Source organism: Eretmochelys imbricata, chromosome 12 (genome assembly GCF_965152235.1).
Source record: "Eretmochelys imbricata isolate rEreImb1 chromosome 12, rEreImb1.hap1, whole genome shotgun sequence".
In the NCBI taxonomy this organism is placed as follows: domain Eukaryota; kingdom Metazoa; phylum Chordata; order Testudines; family Cheloniidae; genus Eretmochelys; species Eretmochelys imbricata.
Genome location: NC_135583.1, coordinates 6,170,911 through 6,184,574, shown reverse-complemented (window position 1 = coordinate 6,184,574; position 13,664 = coordinate 6,170,911). Strand labels below are relative to the sequence as shown.

The 13,664-nt window shown below is 49.6% G+C and overlaps 1 protein-coding gene across 1 annotated transcript in view; it reads left to right on the top strand.

Annotated features, from left to right (window-relative positions):
- KCTD19 (potassium channel tetramerization domain containing 19) overlaps positions 1-8,529 on the top strand; it is a 47,021-nt gene extending 38,492 nt beyond the window's left edge. Inside the window, exons 14-17 of the mRNA XM_077831410.1 lie at positions 1,854-2,036; positions 4,279-4,433; positions 6,866-6,967; positions 8,431-8,529. Coding sequence (XP_077687536.1) covers positions 1,854-2,036; positions 4,279-4,433; positions 6,866-6,967; positions 8,431-8,529 — 539 coding nt within the window. The remainder of the gene's footprint in view (positions 1-1,853; positions 2,037-4,278; positions 4,434-6,865; positions 6,968-8,430) is intronic.
- Positions 8,530-13,664: the final 5,135 nt, after the last annotated feature.

Sequence of the window (13,664 nt, the reverse complement as noted above, 5' to 3'; positions counted from 1 at the left end):
CACTTTGGTAGCATGATGTAACAACAGCAAGTTGTGCAGGAGAGTTGTTCACAGTGAGACAAAGAGAGCTGAATTCATCACTATTGATTTCAGTGGACTCGCAATTGGGAAGAATTTGGCCCAGTGAAATTAATTCACGGATATTAATTTCCCTGCTCCTCCTCCATTACAGACACTGGGTAATTCTGACCTCAGTTGCTGAGGTGTAAATCCAGAGTAGCTCCACTAAAGTCAATAGTTACTTCACATTTTCACCTGTGTAGCTAAAAACAGAATCTGGTTTCCTGTGCTTAAAAACACTTACTCGTCTTCCTGTCTGATACAGTTGGAATCTCAGTAACATATTATTGTCTCCAGAAAGAAATTGGACCAATTACTTTAATAACACTCAATGACTACTCTATGCAAACCACTCCACCTCGGCCAGTGTCCATGCAGTGTCCATGCATGGGTGTATGGTTGCTGCCTAATTAGAGTCCCAGACACCTTGTCTACCTGGGAGCTCTTCTGATCTTCCAGCTGTTCAACCAGCCCATTCATCCCCAAGCATTCCAGGAGGGAGGGGGAGGGGGGAAAGCCACTTCACAGGTATTCAAAGGGGGAGAGGAGACAAAATGGGGGGGAGGTGTAACAGACTTTTTGAGCGTACAGGTTATACATAGCATAGTCATACAGAGCATACAGATCACTGCTGCTTCTACAACACTGACGTTCTGTGTGGAAGTTGGGAGCGTGATGAAAATACAATGGGAGTGCAATTCTAGTCCTCGTTCAGGGGCTGCGAAGGTTGGTCCCAGGGCTTTTTGAGCAGAGGGAGAGGATCTGACTGAGTCTTCTTCAAAGTTTTGTGAAGATACTAGTACAATTCCTTTTAAGTATTGGAGTTATTTTATTCATTAGGCTTTGTCTGTAGTACATGCCTAGCACTGTACAGAACTAATCAGGGTACAAGACCAGCTCAGAGGAATTTATTTTCACAACAAAATTGAAAAGCCTCTATGATTTGTATGCTTCTGAGTTTCAGATGCAGGGCATTACAGTAAGCCCAGAGCACACAATCATTAGTCTTGTGCTAGTCTGAATTGAGATAGGCTCAGCTGATGCCAGGCTGTAGTGAGAACATTTTGCAAGTCTCTGCTTGCCATGAGCTACTCCTGGGGAAAGACTGGAAGAGCTAAAGCTGAGGTTTTCAAAGGCACCTAGTGGAGCTGAGGAGAGTGGAGCAGGGCCTAAATGGGGTTCACCTGATCTCAGTTCAGTTTCTGTCTTAGCTGCAAGCTTACCGCATGGCCCTGCACAAGTCACAAAATGAACCCTGTGCCTTGTACAAAGGGGATGCTAGCACTGCCTACCTCCTGGGGGTGGTGTAAAGGTAAAATGTGTTAATGATTGCAAAGTGTTCCAGTACAATGGTGAGGAAGCCCATATGATTACCTCAATAGCTAGAACTCTTTTAGGCTCCTTTGAACATCCCAGGCTAAATCTGTTTGGGCTTGGTTAAGCAACGACTAAGGGAGCACATGATAACCATCACTAAGTATTTCCAGGATTTCAATACCAAGGAGGGAGAGAATATTTGTGGTTTTGTACCTTCAGTTTGTAAGCTCCTTGGTGCAGGGACTGCCATCTGTCATTTATAATATGGTTGTTCTGCGCCTTGCACCAGACTGGTAGACTCTAGGTGCTACTGCAGTATAAATGTTTAATAATAATTCCTTAATAATAAAGGGGTACAACTAGAAGTAAGGGGGCGAAAATGCTGTGCCCCTCATTTGCTGTGAACAGATGTGCTAATCCTGTTAGAAGTTTTGCAGGTTTTATTGTTTGAAAATCCACATGTTTTTTATCCCCAGAAACAACCGTCAATGACCAAACCAACATGTTAACCAAAGAATTTAATAATGTAGGATTCATCCTTAAAGTCGAACATCCTCCAGTTGTAGGCAGTGATGGATCTTGCACTTGGCATGAAGAGAGTGTTGTTTACAGTGCTGGCATCAAACTGGCTAATGCAAACACTCAACCAGTGGCTAGAGGTAACATTGAAAAGAACTGGAAATCTGGCAGCTTATTTAGCGTTTCGATGGTGCCACAAGGCTTTTTGTGTGACAACAAATGCCTCTGATACCTTTTCCTGGTCTATAGTATGAGGAGCTAAGTACCAAACTTCTTGGTAGCACTTTTATAACTATTCTTGTTTAATTTTTGCGCTGGCATGAAGGCCAACAAGTTTATATCATTAGTAGAGGGAAGACAAGACGAGATGACAGTAGATTACCAAAATATCATAAATCCCTAACAAACTATAGACGTGTGTAGTCACAGTTGGTTAGAATAAATCAGTCCTCGCACTTACAGTACACCCCGAGTTCTAACTGACTTCCCCAAAGGGCAAATGTGACGGGTTCCCTGCGGGGTGTCATCTGGAACTGGGGTACCACTGAGCCCTCTCACTTACCAGCCTGGGCTCCCTCTCACACTGTGCTGCTGTGACAAGCTGTAGACCACTTCCGGTCCTACACTCCCACCAGCATTTACACAGGTGGGGACACACCCAGCTGAGGTTACATGCAGGCTCCAACCAGCTGCTGTATGAACCAGCAATAGAGAGGCTGCAGCCAAGATAAGACCCAGCTCCCCAGGCACGCACCCCCCACTGAGTATAAACTCAAAATTATACCGTGTTGCACTGCACAGGGATCTGTACAATGCAAGCTCATAAATGGTTCACCTCTCCCTCAATATGTTAACCAAGCTGAGATTTTTCCCCAAACACTTCACTTAAAGGCGTGCTGGTTTAGATAAACCAAAAAACAAGTTCATTAACTACAAAAGATAGATTTTAAGTGATTATAAGTGATAGCAAACAGACCAAAGCAGATTACCTATAAATAAACAAAATTGCAAACTAAGCCTAAAATACTAGAAAGATTGGATATGAATTAGCAATTTCTCACTCTGGCTGATGATACAAGCAGTTCACCAGGTTTCCATACATAGGCTAGAAATCCTTTTAGCCTGGGACCAGCACTTCCCTCAGTTCAGTCTTTGTTCCTCAGGTGTTTCCAGGAGTTCTCTTGTGTGGGGAGTGAGGCCACTAGATGATGTCACACTCCACCTTATATAGCTTTAACATAGGGCGGGAACCCTTTGTTCCAAAAACAGTTCCCAGCCTAGAAAAATACAGGTACTCAAAATGGAGTTCAGTACCATGTGGTCTGGTCACATGCCCTTGCTGAGACATAGGAGCCATTACTTAGAGGCTGGTTGAAATCTTTGCAGTAAGACAAAGCTTTTCTACAGCCCATTGTCTTTGCTGATGAGCCATCAGCACTGTCTAGCTTCATCAGTGTCGTACCTGAAAGGCTGGCTGTCGGTGTATCCAGAGTAAGCACATTTGAAATACAGATCCATAGTCAATATTCATAACTTCAGATACAAAAATTATATATCTTCAGCAAATCATACCTTTTCCAATAACACCTTACATGACCCATCTTGTAAAAAATGCAACCATATGATACCATATGCAACCATACCATAATCATGTCATATCATCATAATATTACTGTGACGAATATGGGGTGTAGCTAGAGCCTGCTCCTGCAGTACAAACTACAGGTAAATTTATAGATTGAGTCCCCGCTGTTAGTGCCTGGCGACTAATAAACCAATCACTAATCTCTTCGTTGCAGCTGCAATGTGCTCTTTATTCCTTGTGAGAAGTCCAGAGGGGCCAGCTCTGGGGCCAGGCCCCCCCCCCCATACACACACACACCATGATAGACCTCTCCAGGTATGTGTACACCCACAGAGCTGCTTTCTTTGGCAGATCCCTGCAGCTACATTGCTGTAGTTGCTGTTGTAGGGGCCCAACCCTGTATCAGTCTCAGTGAAATGGACAGTGTGGCAATTCAGTTCCTATTGGAAAACGTTTTTTAGAGACGTTCTGCTGTGCCAGAGGCTTTACTGCTTGAAATGTACTGATGCTGTTTGTAGCTAATCCCAGTGGCCTTGTCACGCTCCCCAACACTTCAGCAGGCAAAGCTGGAAATATTTTTAGCAATTAGAAAAAGCCAGGGTAGAATCCTGAAATCCTTGGTCAGTTTTTACTCTGCAACGTCCATTGACCCTGGATCAGAACATGGCGTGTTACAGGATTCTGCTGCACCCATGACAATGGAGACAGGTGGCTCAGTGGCCGGCTAAATGAAAAGGGCTGGTACGCTGAAATAGGGTGTCTAATTCTGTATGTTGTGTTTGACACTCTCCTTGTAGATATAGTTTTCCTAAGTTTTGCTTTGGCACGGGAAGAGATATTTTATGCCAGGAAGTGCCATTGTTTTCTGACTGACATCATCCTGAATTCCATCAGGCAGAAGGATGCCAGAGAGATCACAGCCAAAGTTGTGAGGCTTGTGCACAGGCTTTGGGTAGGTATGATTTCCTATCAATGCTGAAGCTGGGCCAGGGTATCGAGGTGCCTACTGCGTCTTTCTGCGCCTACATCCGTCACTTAGGTGCCACTGACATTTAATCAAAGGTGCCTAAGTCCCCATGGCACCTACGTTTCTGCCAGTCAGCTTTGCAAAGCTGCCTAAGTAGTGATGCTGCCCCGCAGCTAAGAGCCTAGCTCACGTCACAGCCCCAGAGGCGCTGAAGGAGGAGTTGAAATCTAGGCAGGGGGACGCTTAGCTTGCCACTGGGGCATGATCCCATAGGTGTGCTTTAAGTACACCGGACACCTGATACCTCCCTGCCCCACATCAGGCCACCAAGAGGCGGAAGGAGCAGCAGAGTGCCTACATAAAAGCTAGCCAGAGGCACAGGGAAAGGTAGGGTGAGGGTCAGAGCATTATCAAGCATGAGTAGGAGAGAGAGATTTGGCTGCTAGGACTTGGGCTACTTAAGTGGCTGAGCTGGCTTAGGTGCTTAACTCCAGGAGAGAGGGGTCCCGACTGTGAATCATGAGCCAGAGGAAGAAAATCCCTCCTTGGGCTTGTGGAGCAAAGGAGAAGAGTAGAGAACCAGTGTCCAAGGCAGCTCGCTCCCCTGGGCCAGAGGAGAGAGGAGATGCAAGGAATCACAAAGGCAAATTTCCCAGTGGAAGCAGTGAGTGCAGAAGCTCAAACTGCCAGCAAGAGACAGGGCATCTGGGGCTAGATCCACAGAGGGACCTCGGCGCCTAACTGTCACTTTAGGTAGCTGAGGCCACCATTCCTGAGTGCCTCAAAAGTCCTGCTTAGATGCTGCCTAGCCCCGTAAGCACCTAAGTGACTGCTGGTTAAGGCCCCGAGGTGGCTACATGCCAACCCATGCGCATGCACAAAGCCACCAGTGTCCTAACACCACCAAACTGCTCAGCGCCCTAGTGCACACCTAACCCCTGGCTGGATTCTCAGCCGGGGTGTTCCCCTCCCTGGCTCACCCGTGGGGCTTCGTCAGGTGGGTGTGTTTTGAGCGTGCATAGGCTGCACAAAAGCCTGCTGGAGGCAAGCACATTGGGACTTTCGGGGCAGCTGTATGGCCCAGAATACCCACCAGTGCAATGGTTAGGGCCCGCAGCTATGATCGGTTTTCAACTTCCTGCTCTGGCTGTGTCAGAGCAGTGACTGGCAGCCACATGCCCCGCCTCCCAGATGCGTGCTCTGCACCTGAGGCTTTGGTGCTCTCCTATTGAAGCCATTCCACTTTGTATAAATAATTAACTAGTGGGTGGGCCAGAGTGAGGGTGACGCTGTAGCCTGGTGGGCAGGGCACGTGGCTGGGGTGTGAGAGACCTAAAGTCAAGTCCCAGCACCAGTGCAGGGATTTGAACATGGGCTTCTCCATGCCTGCTGAGTGCCCTGCTCACTGGGCTACTGGCTGCAATGGGCTGTGTGGTGGATGCGGGTCTCTGACTCCAGGAGCGGGCTCGGCAATGAATCCTGTGGAGGGAGATGCCCAGCTACCTTTAAGGGGCAGAGGGGTTAGGATTCCTGCTCAGTGAGCTGGCTTCGTGAATTGCTTTTGTAGGATATGTTTAACCCTGCAGTTATTCACCCGCAGCTGGCCCACGCTTGGGCTGCGGGGCTGTTTAATTGCAGTGTAGCCCTTCAGGCCCAGGCTGGAGCCCGGGGTCTAGGACCCTGCAAGGTGGGATGGTCCCAGGGCTTGGGCTATGCCCCAGCGCAAAAGTCTACACTGCAATTAAACAGCCCCTTAGCCTGAGTCAGCTGGCGTGGGCCAGCCGCGGGTGTCTAATTGCAGTGTAGACAGACCCTTAGGCACCTCACTCTCCCCATGTGCATTGTAGGGAGTCTGGGAATAACACTGCATGGCAAGGAGACAAAGTCTCTCTGTGGCTCTAGCCCTAGGCTACCACACCTTGCTGGTCAAGGCAGGCCCTGGTGAGAGGCGGTCGCATAGCTCCACCTCTAGAGATGAGAGTTCGCTGTGGGCTGGCCAGGCGTCTGTGGCTGGACACGTCATCGTGGGTAAATCTGTTACTCGTACCTGTCTGTTTCTTATATCACTGAGTGAACCATGTCAGCTAGGGCTGGGGTGAGCAAAGAGCGACCTCCTGCACTTTCCTGCAGTCTGTGCGGCTCTGTGAGCTGGGTTGGAAGCAGCTTCTTTTCAATGGCCAGTGTTTAAAAAGTGTTTCCTGTCAGACTGTGGAAGCCGAGTTGCTTCTCACAAGTCAGATCTAAGAATGTAGCAAATCTGCCACTCTGGGAGCAATGCGTTTTCTCTCCCGGTCCTGTATACATCAGTATTACTGGGGGCTACCCGGTCTGGATGCAGCTCTGCACACGAATAAGCCCAAGGCTCATTGGCAGGACCAGGTAAGAGTACGACTGAGACAAACCTTTTATTTCATTAGACCCAACAGATCACACCAAGGGAGTTTGTTGCTGATGTCTTGAACACAAACCCTTTTAATGATGACGGACCTGTTCATGAAAAGCTACTTAGATGGGTGGAAGTAAGTACAGAGCATTCAAGAGCCTTGTGTTATCACTGAAGACAGACTATGCTGAACAAATTTATCCGCTTTTATATTAGTTTGTGGTTGCTCGGCTTTCCTTGTGGGATGGTTGAACTAGGAGCTAGTTTGCAGCATATATAGATAAAAGTTGTACAGATGTTAATATTATTAGTTTAAAATCATACCAATCTGTCAGTTAAATCCGAAGCCATTCAGGGAATCGTTTTCTCCACCTGTAAAAGGGACACGATGACACTTGCCGTCTCTAGAGCTAACGAGGCCTCAACTGGAGTATTGAGGAGTAGTTCAGGGAAGATGTGGACAAACTGGAGAAAATCCAGAGAAGAGCAACAAAAATGATGAAAGGTCTAGAAAACATGAGCTGTGAGGGAAGATTGGAAGAATTGGGTTGGGTTAGTCTGGAGAAGAGAAGACTGTGAGGGGACATGATCACAGTTTATAGTACCTAAAAGGTTGTTACAAGGAGGGAGAAAAATTGTTCTTCTTAATCTCTGAGGACAGGACAGGAAGCAATAGGCTTAAATTGCAGCAAGGATGGAAATACCTATGCCTAACTGTCAGGGTGGTTAAGCACTGGAACAAATTGCCTTGGGAGGTTGTGGAATCGCCATCACTGGAGATTTTTTAAGAGCAGATTAGACAATCACCTCTCAGGAATGGCCTAGATCAGGGGGTCTCAAACTCAAATGACCACAAGGGCCACATGAGGACTAGTACATTGGCCCGAGGGCCACACCACTGACCACCACCCCTCACCGCTGCCCCGACTCCATCCCTTCTGTGAGTCCCCGCCCCTGCCCTGCCTCTTCCCACCCCTTCCCTGAAATCCCCACCCCAACTCCGCCCCTCCTTGCCCCCAGGGGGTGCAGGAGGGGTGCAGGGTACAGCAGGGGGTTCGGGTGCAGGAGGGGTGCAGGGTGTGTCAGGGGGCTCAGGACAGGGGGTTGGGGTGCAGGGTGTGGCAGGCAGCTCAGGGCAGGGGGTTGGGGTGCAGGAGGGATGAAGCAGGGGGCTTAAGGCAGAGGGTCGGGGTGCAGGAGGGGTGTGGGGTGCAGCAGGGGGCTCAGGGCAGGGGGTTCGGCTGCAGAAGGGGTTTGGGGAACGGGTCCGGCCAGGCATGCACTGGGGGCAGGGCCTCCCAGGGCAGGCAACACACAGACCCCCCCCCCCCCCCGAGGTCCTGGCTGGTTCCCGGAGCAGTGCGGGGGCAGGGCAGGCAGGCACAGGGAGCTGGCGGGCCGCAGAAAATAACCCCGCGGGCCGTGTGTTTGAGACCCCTGGTCTAGATAATGAGTCCTGCCATGTGTGCAGGGGTGGACTAGATGACCCTGCAAGGTCACCTCCAGGCCTACAATTCTGTGACTCTCTTAGGAGCCGTACTAGTGCACTGCTCTGAATTCTGAGTGATGTGTAACTGTCTCTTTGATTATTCCTTTCAGTTTACACTGCCATTTGCATGGAAGTACAGTCACTGCATTGATTTACTGGTAAAGAAAGGGTATTCCAAATCCATCTCATATTTTGGCTTGGGAAAATAATTTACAGGAGCTTTAATAAAGTTTGACCTGGCTGTTTCTCGCTGTGAAATGTCTGTCCTTGCTTCTGACAGCTCAGCTGGTAAATCCGCCATTAACGATGTGGAAGGTTAGCCAGGTCCCAGCTGAAAAGCCTTTCTAAGATGAATTAAGGTTGAGAGAACCAGGCACTGAAGCCCTAGAAAAACTTACACAAAACTTTTAGTGAACGCAAACCAACTACCGAAACCCAAAAATATGAAGAAGCAGGAAATGCAGAATTAGGTTAAATTTACCAGAAACAAAACAAGTTGAAAAAGACCATTGCGAGTTCAGGCCTCTGAACGCCTGGAACTGCCCCAGGAGAGACGCTGGCCTCTCAGCTTTCCTTCTGTGTGGGTGGAGGAGAAACCCTGTGATCACAGGCTGTCGGTTTTCTGGTGTGTGTGTCTCTCTCACGCCCCCCTCTCCCTGTGCTGCCACCCTGACCTTGACCACAAGGCAGCGTAAAGGTGACAGACCCTGGCCCACGTGCTCTAATGTAATGCCCTGGTTCGTATGTGGAAACACGACCTGCGGCTCTCCTGAGACAGGCGTGACTGACAGGCACGTGGCGTCAGCGCACCTCCCCCTTTGCCTCGCTGAGCAGCCCTGGGGGCTCTGTGGGGCCGATGAGGCCTCCACTGCACGGCTCGGTGACCTGACTCCATTTGGGCAAATTAGGGTTGAAGAATTTTCTAACCACCTGCACCTTGTTAGATTAATGTCAGGCTTCGGGGGTGGGCAGGGGATTCAATTGCCAGAGAAATGGCCCTGATGCCAGGATACAGGCTTTGCTAGGCCTGCTTTGAATGAAAGCAGAGGGGTTCCCCCAGCAGTCGTATGACACCCTGTTTTTAGCTGGTTGGCGCAGCCTTACCATGCTGTACAAATAGTAACTTTGAAAATGTGCATTTGAGCAACACTGGGCCTGTGCATTAGAGCCCAAGCAGCTTAGCCCCGTAAACTGACTCTGCCCCTTGCCTGCTATGGGGAGAAAAGTTTAGTTTCGGCTCATACCTGCCGTAACGTTTTGGCCAGTCGGCCTTCGTTTGCGGCTTTTATGGGAAGCAATCGCTGGCCTCGGTTGCAGCCTCACATTAAGGGCAGTGCCTGCTGCTGTCTAATATGCATGTGTGATGAAGTGGGAATTCTCTGGAATGACCCCGCTGCATGCCTCAAGTGCCCCTCTGTGCTGCGTTAGTACCCACTGGAGGAAAAAGGGTGGTTTTCTCTTTGAGCAGACTGGGAACTGTTGGTACGAATGTCGCCTACTTATCTGCGCCTGAACGGGTCTTTACAAAAAAAGACTGATGCGCCCCCCCCCCCCCATCAATGAAAAATCCAAGACAGTGGAAAACCCACTCACCGGGACATGACACCCAGCAACCAGTGCCCCAGAGGGAGGAGGATTCCCCCACCTCTCAGGAGGGAAGCTGGGCACAGACCCCCGCTCGAGAACAAAGGACTGGGTATGTGTGAGGTGGAGGGCGTTGGGGGCTCGGCCCTGGGAAACGCACTAAGGAGGTGAGACTGAGAGACAGCGAGAGCCTGAACAGCTTGGCTGTAGCAGAATGGACCATGCTTTAACCTTCATTTCTCGATGCTACCCTGAAGCCTCCCTATGCTGTGTTCCAGTTTAAACCCGGCTGCTTGGGTGTCACTGTAAATACTTGCTGAGGTGCATGAATCCCTGAAGAGTGCACAAGCCTCTTTCAGCTGGACCGGCTGAACAGAGCTTCTGGAATGAAGCAGGAGTACTGATGCCCCCGAAATCCTGTTTTAGAATGCAGTGAAGCCATGTGGCCTACCCTGAAGGAAGAGTGAGACCCCCTTGGACTGTTCCAAAGCTCGGGGGTGGGGTGTAACACTAATCCTGTGGCTGCGTGACAGCATGCATTCCACATTCCAGCTTCCCGTCTCCTGGCCCCAACATGGACATGCAACACAAATCAACCGCATACGAAGAAAATAACCTTTATTAGGCTGTGAAATCAAATCCTGGAAAACCAGGTGGCAGCTGAACATTTCTAAAGATTCTTCCAGCAATGCAGAAACCTCTGTAACAGGAATTTCAGAAATTGGTCACAATGGTAGTTCCATGTGCCCCTTGGTTTGTTGGTAAAGTCTTTCCCTCGTTAGTGGTATTCGCTAGCACTGTGTTGAGGCACAAAGCTTAGAATTAGCTAGAGATTTTTACACACCGGGTTCTAAAATCGTCCCTGGCCAATTGTTCACCACACATTATTGTACCAAAATGTCACTCATCTTCCATTTTGACATCTAAAAAGGAGTAAGACTGAAAAAGTATCAGCTTATTAATGGAACATCAAAGAAGTGTCCTATGTACATTTCCGAACGAAAAGGAACAGGGCTGATATGCAAAGGCTAAATGTGTGCCCAGGAGGGTGAGCGTTTCTGAGCCTAGAAAGCACTGAACTGTGAATGGACCCAAACCAGCAGCTATGCAGAGAAACTAGTTAAGCAGTTGGCTGCTCCCTACTATTATTAAGGCCAAGTTGGCTGCTCCCTACTATTATTAAGGTGTGTGTACGTGTTGCAAAAGCTGGGGGCTAAAGGTTTGCAGCACTTGAAGAAGCCCTAAGTAAACATGCTCTCAGCCAGCAGGTTTGCATTTCCCCCACTACATGTTAAATGAAAGGATTCCAAGCCAAACAAGCCCTTGCGGCGTCAGTAAAGTCAAACTTCCCTGACGGCGCTTACCGAGGAGCTCAAACTGTCCTAAGGGGAGCATCGCACACAGGCAAATGCGTGTCTCTACTGGAATTACACCACATTAAAGCTGGGGCCTTGACTGTTTCAGTGGCATAATAATCTGGGCTCAACACACTCCGTAGCTGCTGTGCTCAGACAGGGGCTCTGGTCCGTGCTACTTTGATTACCACCACCACATGCTGGGGCTGGGCATCTGAATGGGCCTAGAACACACGACAAAGGCAAAGGCAGACCAGGCCAGCAAACCGCCATTCCGCCCAGCCACACTGGGCACGCCCCCGTTCCTTCTGTAACGGCCTCTCCACAATGCTGACTTTGCCCCTTATGCCTCATGCCCTTAGGCCCGGCTGCCGCCTGTGAGGGCTGCCACAAAGACAGCAACTGAGCTGGGACTGGACAGCATGAACAGTTCCCTTCTTCTCTCCAACAGACGTGCTGCAGAGCCAGGAGAGCATATCTGGCTTCTGCAGGACGGCTCCCACTGACGTCGCCTCTGACCTGCTCTGGCACCGCTGCTGTGCTGGGGCCTCCCCACATCTGCCCTGGGAACACTACTCTGCTGCCCAGGGGGATGTCTGGTTTTGTAGGGTTCTGGGGTCAATCTTCCCAGCAGTCAAACGGGGAGGTGGGAGACACTGACAGCTCATAGTGGTACTAAGGCAGGGAGCAGCTCAGCACGGCAAGCACCTGACGTAACAATGAACCTGGTTTTATTAAAACAGGAGTGTTAAGCCAAGGAAATAAATTATCGCTACACTAGCCAATCTAAAACAAAAGGGAGGCCGCCGATCTCGCGCTGCGGCACAGCACGCAGCCCAAATGGAAATGGTGCTACTTTTATTAAATACCTCGTTCGTTTCCTCCTCGAGCCCTTCCATAAACGTTATAACAAAACAAGTAACAAAATCTGTACAGTCCAGAGCTTCCAAAATACTCTGTCTTTGCAAATTGCTACGTTACGTGTTAATACATTTATAAATAAAGGACTAACTGCCCCTCCAACACGCCAGTGGTGGCGTCTAGTTAACAGGGCACTAATTGGGGGCGCTCCCCAGCCAAGTGCCCGTGCTGGACTGGTTTGACGAGCCTGCGGTTGGGCTTGAACATCTCCAGTCTCCTTGTGCCGGTCAGAGACGTGGACTCTTCCGTGGGTTCAATGGAACCAGTGATCAGACCTGGAACACAGCACCAGGCAATGGTTAGGCTTGCTGCACTCTACCCGGGAGTACATTCCCCGTGACAACTGCTGCAGTGAGATGTAGGTCGCCACTTCCCCATGTGCAGTGTTGACCTTTGACCCATGACCTGAGCTCAGCGGATCAGGTAAATCGTCAGTTACAATTTAGAAGGAGAAAAGATGCTTGTTAAATGAGTGCCCCTGAAACGAAAGCCGTTCTGCAAGTAGGAGTAAGCAAAGAACTAAAAGCTTATTTTAACATACGAGCCGGAAGCATTTCGCTGGGTAAGAATTGTTAGCAGAAGACCACATGAGGCCTCATGAAAGTTAACAAAAGCAAGCAACCTTGGGTTGGAAGATTTAGCCATATGTGTCTTGAGAGAAACTGTCAGACTGCAAAGACTTTATTTAGCCAGACTCCTTAGCTGCACTGTGCAGAGACCCTCCAATCTGTGCGAACACTTACGACACTTGTCAGAGCCCCAGCGATGGACAGCCGGAGTGACACGTATTGACAAGAGGCACAAACAGAATCAACTATGGTCTCAGGGGTAGGTGGGCATAAGGAATAGGTGTCTGAAAGGGAATCAAACCCAGCTCTCGCAGGGAACTGTGGGATAGCAGCGTGGTGGCAGCTTTAATGCTTATCTCGCTTTAAGGGGGAACCCAGCCCTGCAGATTCATGGATAGGGCCCACCCAATTCATGGTCCATTTGGTCAGTTTCTTGGTGATAGGATTTTAAAAATAATAAATTTCATGATTTCAGCTAATTAAATCTGAAATTTCATGGTGTTGTAATTGTAGGGTCCTGACCTGAAAAGAAGGTGAGTGTGTGTGTGTGTGTGGGGGGTTTCGCAAGGTTATTGTAGGGGGGGTTGTGTTACTATACCTTCAGGGCTGGGCAGCCGGAGAGCGGCGGCTGCTGGCCGGGAGCCCAGCTCTGAAGGCAGAGCCGTGGCCAGCAGTAGCGCAGAAGTCAGGATGGCCTGGGATGGATATGGCCACCTTCACTTCTGGGCTGCTGCCCGCAGAGCCCTCGGTCAGCAGCCGCCGCTCTCTGGCCGCCCAGCTGTGAAGGCAGCGCAGAAGTAAGGGTGGCAATACCTCAACCCCCGTGAAATAACCTTGTGGCCCCCCCCCGCAACTCCCTTTTGGGTCAGGACCCCCAGTTTGAGAAATGCTGGTCTCCCCCCATGAAATCTGTAT